The 10,341-nt window shown below is 41.7% G+C and overlaps 1 protein-coding gene across 2 annotated transcripts in view; it reads right to left on the bottom strand.

The window, feature by feature from the left end:
• Nucleotides 1-4,821: 4,821 nt before the first annotated feature.
• The window catches only part of ISOC2 (isochorismatase domain containing 2), a 29,310-nt gene continuing 23,790 nt past the window's right edge, over nt 4,822-10,341 (bottom strand). For both annotated transcript variants that reach the window (XM_068127350.2, XM_068127352.2), the window contains 3 exons: nt 8,382-8,452; nt 7,231-7,348; nt 4,822-6,685 (listed from right to left, as the gene is read on the bottom strand). In XM_068127350.2, coding sequence (XP_067983451.1) covers nt 6,611-6,685; nt 7,231-7,348; nt 8,382-8,452 — 264 coding nt within the window. In that variant the 3' untranslated portion in view covers nt 4,822-6,610. The remainder of the gene's footprint in view (nt 6,686-7,230; nt 7,349-8,381; nt 8,453-10,341) is intronic.

Below are 10,341 nucleotides of genomic sequence, written 5' to 3'. Positions count from 1 at the left end.
CTTGGCCTTGGGTGAACTATGTCATGATTGAACTTGGACCCGATTTAAGTTTTATTATTGTTATTATCATTATTCCGTGCATAGCAGATTTTCATTACTACGATAACTTGTGAACCACTGAGGGAATTTTGACCAAACGTTGTACACATGTACTTTGATGCAAAGGTGTTATTTTATTTTGGGGTCAAAAGGTCAAAGGTCTATGGCCATGTGACCTTTAATTGAAAATCGTTATTGCTTTAACTCGTGAACCACTGAAGGGATGTCGACCAAACATGGCGCAAGTATGGACTGTCATGCTAAGACAAACCGATTCAATTTTGAGCAACGGGTCAAAGGTCATGTGCCCTTTGAAAATCATAACGAGTTTGGAGAATCTGATGTTTTCTCTCTTCCACTTCTCTGTTTTCTCTCATGTGACCTTTAATCGAGTTCAAACAACAGTGGGTTGATATGTCACATGGGCAGAGGCATATCAATTGGCACATTCGTGTCATTTTCTATTTTCTAGGTTTTAGTTGTGCGTGCAAAATCTAGACTCAGAAAAATGAGGTAAAGTGGGAAAGTATTGCCACAGTGTGGAAGTGCCTGGGACAGTAGGTTGATACAACAAGAAGTGGTATGAATGAACATCGAGAAGAAGAGGGAAGGCAGCAGTTACCAGGTAGTAAGAGGGCTCTAACACTGAAAGGTGTGATAACAGTGTTAAGCCAACAACAGGCTTTTTCTTACGAGTAATAGGTGTCCAAAAGCATCCTTGACCGTGTTGTGGAACATGGGCCGAGGCCCTCGCTTTTTTCACCTGACCGTGTTGTGGAACATGGACCGAGGCCCTCACTTTTTTCACCTGACCGTGTTGTGGAACATAGGCCGAGGCCCTCACTTTTTTCACCTGACCGTGTTGTGGAACATGGACCGAGGCCCTCACTTTTTTCACCTGACCGTGTTGTGGAACATAGGCCGAGGCCCTCACTTTTTCACCTGACCGTGTTGTGGAACATAGGCCGAGGCCCTCACTTTTTTCACCTGACCGTGTTGTGGAACATGGGCCGAGGCCCTCACTTTTTTCACCTGACCGTGTTGTGGAACATGGGCCGAGGCCCTCACTTTTTTCACCTGACCGTGTTGTGGAACATGGACCGAGGCCCTCACTTTTTTCACCTGACCGTGTTGTGGAACATAGGCCGAGGCCCCCACTTTTTTCACCTGACCGTGTTGTGGAACATAGGCCGAGGCCCTCACTTTGTTCACCTTTACTTTATATTGAATTCGATTTCACCGCAACCGCTTGAGCAATTGACACGAAATTTTCAACGTAGGAGTGCCCACCCATGGATGTTTATTCAAACAAAGTTGCATGATGAATCAATCGAAAATTAGAAGCCCATGGGGCTTGAAATGTCTGATAAAACGAGATTGCATTTGCGCAGTGAAAACTAGGATGAGCGAGTCTTGAGTTGATGAAAAACGTTCTATCGGTTTTTATCCAGTGAATGGATTCTTAAACCCTTTTCGATCCTAAATGGTCTAAAACTCTAAATGAATAAAAGGGTCTAAATGGTGTAAAGGTCTATGGGTTTAAACGGTCATGAGTCAAAAGGGTACACATTCCAATTGTAATAAGATCAAAGGGGTCTTAAAGGACGATATATTGAAAGTGTCAAAAGGATCTGAAGTGGTCTGAAGTCTAAACAGTCTAAGGGTCTAAAGATGGTCTAAGATGGGATCTAAAGGTCTGTGGGATCAAAGGGGTCTGAACAATACGTTCCAAAAGTAGTTTGGATCTGAAAGAGTTAGGGGTTATTTTAGGGGTCTAAAGGTCTACAGGGTATGTTCCAATAGTAGTTGTGGTCTAAAATGTTGAAAGTCTTAAAAGGTAAACGGACTGTTTCCTCTCTGTCTCCCCTCCCCCACCCCAACTGTCTGTCCCCTTTTCCATTCTTGAAAACAAGAGGACATGAATGACATTAGGATGATCAAATTTCATTGAGATTGAATTAAATAATGATTAATATTAAAGTAAGACATTTAAATTGAACAACAACAAAACATCAACCTCCTTTTTTTTTTTAAATTGAATTCACAATCTCGAGAGGTGACAGAATCTCACGATATGTAGTAGTAGGCTGTATACAACAACAACAACAACAACAACAACAACAGGCATTTTAAGGCCATTTTCCCTGCTAGAGCGGAGGTTAGCCTTGCGGTCCCCATGACGATGTTCTCCATTTTGCCCTATTTTCTGCATCTCCCCTTGTTAAACCCCTTTCCCGCATTTCTTCTTCCACCACCTTTAGCCAAGTCTTTCTCGGTACGATACATAGCAGGATATCTCAAAACGTTGTGGACGGATTTGGACGAAACTTGGTGGACCGGTTGTGTGTGTGACAAGGACGATTCGATTTTGGTGAAGATCTGAATATGGATTCGGATATGAGAATTATTTAATTTTTTCAACGATTCTTCACCATTGGGAGATCGGGCCAAAAACGATACATACATAGTAGGATATCTCAAAAGGTTCTGTATCGATTTGGACAAAACTTGTTGGACAGGTTGTGTGTGTGACAAGGAAGAATCGATTCAATTTTGGTGAAGATCTGGATCCGGATCCGGCTGGTAGAATTTTTAAAGTGATTCTTCACCATTGAGTGATATGGCCAACCAGGCGGTGGTATGCTCTCTACTGAGTGCCGTTGTCGTCTTACTTCCTGTCTCTCAAACTACAGCTACCAGCTGAGCTTCTACCTCTCTTTCTCACAAACATCATACACTTTTCTTCTCTTTTATTCAAGGCCTGGCCTCGATGAGGGAAAAATCGTCCATGCCTGGAGCCTCCAACATTAAAAAAATGTGATGGACATACAAACATTTTGGACATTTTGACAAACAATACCTTACATTTTGAGTTGATTAGGTAAATATCTCACCACCTGTATGGAGATTTCTTTAAAGGGCCCCATTAGTTTTTGCACATCGATGTCAAGAATCCTGGACGACCTAAAATCTGTTTTCAGCAGACATGGATTGCGGGGTGTTTCACATAGCAGGAACTTTTCTTGGCTTCGCCCTCACTTTTTCACCTTTATTCGTTTTATAAATTCGTTTTCTCCGCAACCGCTTGAGCGATTGACACAACTTTCAACATAGGAGTGCCTACCCATGAATAACTTTTTTTTAAAGATGGATAATGGAATGGAAAATTAAAAAACAATCCATTTTCTGTAGGTATGAGTTGCAGGGTGTTGTTGTATAGCCCCGGACAGTTCTCTCAAACAAGCCCGTGGCACGGAGACAGCCAATTGATCTCCCAGGAGTGACCCAGAGATCCCCCACATCCAGGATGGTGTACCCCCACCTTCACAAAGTCGGGGCCACGACATAGTTAAAGAGAGAGAGGAGACAAGAGGGAAAGGGTCAATGGGGACCGATCAGCCTCTGACCATGACCGCGATGCACTGACGAATCCGGGCAGCAGGGAAGAATGGGGAAGATTTGGCCCCCGACTTGCATTGGGGGGATACAACCACCACAACGAGGCATCCCTAATAGTTGTAGGGTGCTTTATGCATCAGTGATAAAGCACCCTGAAGAAACCTGGAGGGGATAAAGCACAGAAAGAGCATAGGGGGCAAGACCAGAAGGGAGATGATATCGGACAGAGACCTGTCTGCGATGGGAAAGTGATAGGCCCATATACTCAGTTGCATCATGGGAGATCCCAATGATATCGAAGGCCTTGGTTTCCACGGCGTCAAGCTGAGCAAGATGTGAGGCAGGGGTGCCAGACCAGAGGGAAAAGCAGTACTCCATGAAGATGCGGATGAAGGCCTTGTAGGTGGATAACAGTTCAGGTGTGCCTAGGAACTACTTTACACAACGGACGCCCAGTCGGTGACGAGCTTTGGAGGCAACTTAGAAATGCGTTTTGTCCAAGAAAAATGGCTGATAGGATTCAGTCATAAATAGAGGTCTGAACTCCAGCAGAAAATATGAACATGATCACATGATGCACAAATGGTGGATAAAGTTGTCGGATTGACGGCCTTACTGACCGCGGCCTGTAAGAAGCTGTTTAAGTTTGTTCATCATAAAATTCAAACCAAGCCCCATTCGTATATCACTGGCTAATTTTGATAAACCCAGACTGTGATCCTGTCTTCCCAAGGTACATTAACGGTCTGCTGTAGTCGTGTTTAATCGCAGATTATGTTTTTGTGGATGTTCTCAAAAGTTTTAACATTGAGTTTCTCCTCGAGCCTGAGGCAGTTTAATAAGAGTTGTTCGGCCCATCATACCTGTACCCTATTGCACACTCCATTAATGTAAAAAAAAACTTCAATGGGCCACCCAATCATACCTGAACGACAGGTACAGTGAGCGGTGATTTCTTCCTCCCCAGACTGAAAATCATTTACCACTTATTTTAAATGCTGCTTCAAAGCAATGTCCATTCAACGATTATTTTCCAAACATCGTCAACAAATCATTACAAACTCGAGTCGCAAGTTCTCAGACACAAAGTCCCAAGTCTCGAAATTTTTAGACAGGTCCCAGTCGCTGACTCGAGTCGCAAACTATGCCGTGCACCAAATTTGGCAGGTCCGAGTAGGCCTTTCCTGTCATTGGTATGTTTTTATAGCCTGCCAAAAGTTCATCTCGAATTGAAAACAGGCGAATCGTGAGTCATCAAGAAAAAAACGTGTTCTTCTGTATAATCAAAGCCCTTTACTGAAGGTTGAATTTATCATTACCAGCAACGGTACCCGCCCTCCGGGCGGGGCTTCAATTGGGAGGCCCAAATGAAAAGGCAAAATATCAGAAATTGAAGGCTTTTAATTTTAATTTTAAACGATTTATATAAACATCCGTTGAATCATATCACACGCAAATCATCAAAATCTAAACAGTACATGGCGCCCATTTTGACAAAAGATTGAATTCTGCAAAACGGAAGCGTTACACGTCCTTCTCAGTCGCACGTTTATGTGTGAAGAGTGCGCGCCGAATCTGCAACACGGAAGTGGCCACTACACCTGTTTCTCAGTCGCTTTGCACACGCTGCCATGTTACTTCGGAGCTGCACACTTGTATGGGAAGAGTTCATCAGGAGTCGATCTACTCTCTCCTGGTACGTAGAATAAACAGTATTTGTAGAATTTCAACAAAAGCCACATCACTGTTCATATCGGTAAATATTATTCCATCGTGTTTGGAAAAACTGGAAAATTTGGAAAAACAATATAGCCAATTTTACTCCAGGGGGTCCCAGGAATACCCACCCAAAATATCGTTGCGATCGGTTGAGCCGTTTTTGCGGTACCTTCGGACGGACGGACGGACATTTGGTGAATTATAGTAAGATTCTTTTGTTATTGTTACCAGTCAACGGCCATAACTAATATCAGGATGGGGTTAACAATAAAGTAATATCTGGAAACAAAAGTTTGTTGAACCTTGAATTGTATCACAATTATAGAACGACTCATCACTGCAAATGAGAATTAATTTTTTTCAATTGGACCCAAAATGCACTCATCTTAAGCCTATTCAGACTGGCCTTTTAATGCCTCCGCCGACAAAGTCGCCGGAGGCATTATGTTTTCGGGTTGTCCGTCCGTCCGTTCGTCCGAGCTAAAGCTCGTTTTTCTCAGCAACCCTATGTCCGATTGAGAAGAAACTTTCAGGGTAGGAGTGACACCCATGCAGAATGTTTTTATGATAATTGTGATGTCATAGGTCACGTGGTATGGCAGCCATCTTGGATTAAGAGCAAATAATAATTTTTAAAAATTCTCGGAAACCGCTGAATGGGAAAAATTGTAACTTGGCACATTGTCAAGTACTCCCAATGGGGAACAAAAGCATGATAATGATGACATCATAGGTGAAGTGGTATACCAGCCAAAAATGTTTTAATCGAATTCCTTATCCTAAAAATCTGAAATTGCATGCACATGATCTATGACCCATTTGTATTGAAATATTAAACTTATGACATCATAGGTCACATGGTTTGGCAGCCATTTTGGATTGAAGGAAAATATTAAATAATTATATCTGAAGCCGCCACCCTATCGATGTGAAATCTTACAAATATCATCTAACGGCACTTGCATATAGTTTGAAAATGACGTCATAGGTCACATGGTTTGACAGCCATCTTGGATAGAAAAACGAACCTTTTCCGATCAACACGAAACTTCACAAACGTGATCCACTACCCATACATATGCAGAGTGATGGCATCTACCCGTTGTGGGACTATGTGGAGGAATATTGACGACACAGTCGCATTGTTCTAGTTTGAAGTTTGTTTGAAACAAGTACGCTAATTTTATACATTTTAAAGTTTTGTTTATTTGTTTTCCCTAAATTTGGTATCACAAGATGGGCAAGGCTTCAAAGAAAAAAAGTCATCAAACAGTATCTGGCAATTCTCAGGGGTTAAGGAGAAATCACAAAATTTCTAACAGGGGGGTTAATTTATGAGCGCCTCCCCCCCCCCCCCCCCCCCGTTCCAGTCTGAATAGAGTTAAAACAGGCATAGGCAGGTATGTGGTGAAAATAAAGTGCCTCCTTTTATTGATCATCCATTTAGAGTTTATCAAGCAGTTTTCTGACCAAACATTGCAAGAAGCCCACTGTCTGTAGTCGGTTTGTCCAAGATCAGCTTTTGAACCTGGAGGGTTGGGTGGTGGGGAAATTGAACGTGATTAGGCCGAAACGTGCGATAAGCTGTTAATATTAAACAGAGCAAACAGGTGTTAATGTAAAATACAAAGTTTATAAAAGGAGCCACTTATAAAATTCCTTTCCCATAAATGTCATTAATGAGCTAGCTTGATATTTACTGACAATATAATGGTAGCATTGTAATGCTGGACTTTCAAAATGACATAATCCATCCCAGAATGCTTGTTTAACACAAACACAAGTTATGTAACACCCATTATAATGTAACATTATAATATAATGTAACACGTTTAACATAACATAACATATATTTGCATCCGCAAAAAGCCTCGTTCAGCATTCAAACGTCATTTCAAAAGTCCCATATTCTGGACCTCGCTCATTTGCCAGAAGCGAAGAATAACACTGTTTATGAATCCACAACCTCCGGGATGCTATTTCAGTGGTGTCCGCACAACAACGTCACCACCATAATATTTTACATGCAAGATAACTCATCATGTGCCAGCACAATGATGTCGTGTTACTCACCTCACGGAAGTGAGGATGCTTTGCATCTTTCAATAGTTGGAACATGACAGCCTCGCTGGTAGTGATGAATGCACCACTCTGTCTCAGTCGCTCAAAGGTAAACATTCGGTCCACCTGACTGTGGGTGGGAAAAGCCAAGGACCCCACGTCATGTTTCAGGACTGTGTTGCCACAAAGCGACATTAATGGCCTCCAGCTGATGAATGGTACATCTCAGGTCTTAACTCAAACACTGAAGTTAATCTGTATATTTCATCAATTTTAAACAGTGAGTGCTGTCTGCCTGTAGTCACATAATACTCCACATAATGCGTTCCAAGTATCATTCATCCACACACAAAATTTGATACTTATACTAAGAGGATATAAAGGTGTGTGCCTGGCTATGGTTGTGTGAGTAGATCTCTCTATCTCCATGTTTATTTGTCCTCAGGACACCTTTACAGTCTCAGATGGAGATCACTTTATAATCAAAACGTCAGACCTGAGACTTTCCCAATAGTTGGTGCTGATTTTTAGCTCACCTGGAACGAAGTTCAGGTGAGCTTATGCGATGGCAAGTTGTCAGTCCGTCTGTAAACACTTGAAACTTCTTCTCTGAAACCGCTGATAAAACTGCGACCAAATTTGGTACAAATGATATTTGTTGTGTTGTGACTAAAGTTTGTTCATGGCGTTAAAAAAATCTGAGTCTGAGGGAGTCTACGGGGGGGGGGGGGGGGGGGGGTGTCAAAGTGGATCCAGGTTTAACCCCCCAAAATAGGTATTTGCTTTTTTTTCTGAAACTACACACACAATTTTGATGAAACCTGACCACAACCTTCACCACCTGTGATGTACCAAAGTTTGTTCAAGTCAATAGAAAAATTGGGGTCTTAGGAGGTATTAGGTTGGGGGAGGGAGGGTTGTCCCCCAAAATAAGTATTTTATTTGTTTGTTTGTTTAAAGTCTTATGATTATGTAGTATGATTCTACATGCTGCACTGTCTTCTAGCAACCATTGAAATTGGTTGTAAATACCCCTAGTCGGTGCAGTATACTGTTTATTCCACCAGGTGAGCACCAGGGGTATTACCCCTATCTTTATATCCTTGAATCCGAAACACATTTACAGATCTCACTGTGTTGAGCATATGAATGAGTTCACTTACGATCGAGATGAACAGGCATCTGCAACAACATGGACATCAATGTCCTTCTCCATGAGGTCCAGAACTGTAGCCTTAAGGGTGGAAAGAACACGGAGGGATTTAAATCAGGAACTGGAAAGCATCTCAAAATGCAAGGCCCGTCCACATCTGCTTTACACTCAAACTAAACTTGATGAAAACGCCAGTTCAAAAAATTGTAGATTTTATTCATTTGTGTTCTCTATATTCTGATAATAAAGGTTTGTTGAAGATTTCACGACAAAAGCTCAACTGGTAAAAATGTTATGGCCTGGACAGACACACGGAAACTTAATGGTAAATAAATAAGGAAATACAAAAGCGATTTAAAAAATGCAGCGTCTATAAATATTATTCATGGTATTAAAGTGGCTGTTAACATGATGTATGTATGGTATTAAGGTGGCTGTTAACATGATGTATGTATGAGTGAAGTCACGAAAAATGGAACACTTATGTAAAAATCAGCAGTGGAAACTTTTCTACCTTCACAGTGTGACGGATGTGACACTTCAGGGGACGGATTCATTATTTTCCCCTTCTACAAATTAACATGAAGGCACAAATTAATCATTTGATGTTTGAGAATAGCTAATGGTTGAAGCTGTCTCAGGCATATTTTTTCATATTTTTGTAACTCTTATTTTTTGAATAAATTAGGGTGTGACGGACGTGACATAAGGGGACGGAAATTTTTTGATGATTTTCTCATACAAATTTTTTTATGCTGTGATATGTTTCTTGAATTTTACTTATAGACTTCAACAGAGAATGGTATCTACAACAGAAAAATGCAAAATATATAGTTATTCTGTTACCATTTGTAAAGGAGTAGAGTGATAATTAGTACCACTCAAATTGAGCTCACTTTGAAAATAGCGCCATCTTCCCATCTCAATTACTCCGCAATGAAGAGGGGTAGAAGGATAATTTTTTCACTGAAATAAACCTTAGCATTTAAATTTTACATAAAAAAATAAGGAGACACCTCAAAACCTTCCTGCTAATAATAGTTGATCAAAGAAATGTCATAGTCTAACTACTTTACATTTTAATGCCAAAAATACCCCCATTTTTGGCCTTCAACCTGTCACACAAGAACCACAAATTGTTATATTGCACTGAAGTTGTCTCTGCAGGTAGAGGAGACCCCATTACACAGCATACAAGTGTAAAATAGTGGATATTTTATTTGTAATAAGAAAATATCAAGCCCTGTATTGAGAAAAATGAAAGTGTTCCATTTTTCGTGACTTCACTCGTATGGTATTAAGGTGGCTGTAAACATTATGTATGGTATTGTCCTGTGGACGGCTCTATTAAAACAGAGCACACCACGGGTGACCAATTGAGCGTTAATTTGAGGCGACGATCAAATACGGACTCACGATACAAGCGCGGAAGGAAAAGAACAAGAAGCGGGAGATTTTACCTGACGCGGAGGATCGAGCAGTCTTCAAACCTGCAAAGTAACTAAACTCATGAACGCGGAATTAAATGTACAAAAATAATAGATTTATTTAACGGAATGCCGGGACAAGGAAACGCGACGATAAAGCTAAAATCTAATTTGGGATCCCACACACCAGACTTCAACAACAGACAAGGGAGGATATAAATGAAAAGAACCGTTGTGTTTTATTGTGGGGACTTATCTCGTCTGGCTGAGGTGTGCCAGGGATTGTCAGGCCCAAAGCGTGCAGTCCGATGCGGCCCCGGTTGGTGGGAAAACCGCCCGACCTTGGCGCGAACACAGGCCTCGCTGTGCAGTCCGTCTCACACCACAGCACTCGTACGCACTACGCAGGCACCAGGAGCAAGAGGTCGAGGGCAGAGGTGGGCAAGAAGAGTAAGAGGTCGAGGGCAAAGGTGGCGAAAGGAGCAAGAGATCGAGGAAGAGGAATCACGAGGCAGCAGAGGGAAGAGGTCCGGGCATGAAGCG

The sequence above is a fragment of the Myxine glutinosa genome, chromosome 10 (assembly GCF_964187855.1).
Source record: "Myxine glutinosa chromosome 10, kmMyxGlut1.1, whole genome shotgun sequence".
NCBI lineage: Eukaryota > Metazoa > Chordata > Myxini > Myxiniformes > Myxinidae > Myxine > Myxine glutinosa.
The sequence above is the reverse complement of the archived record's forward strand: the minus strand, read 5'-3'. Positions and strand labels throughout refer to the sequence as shown.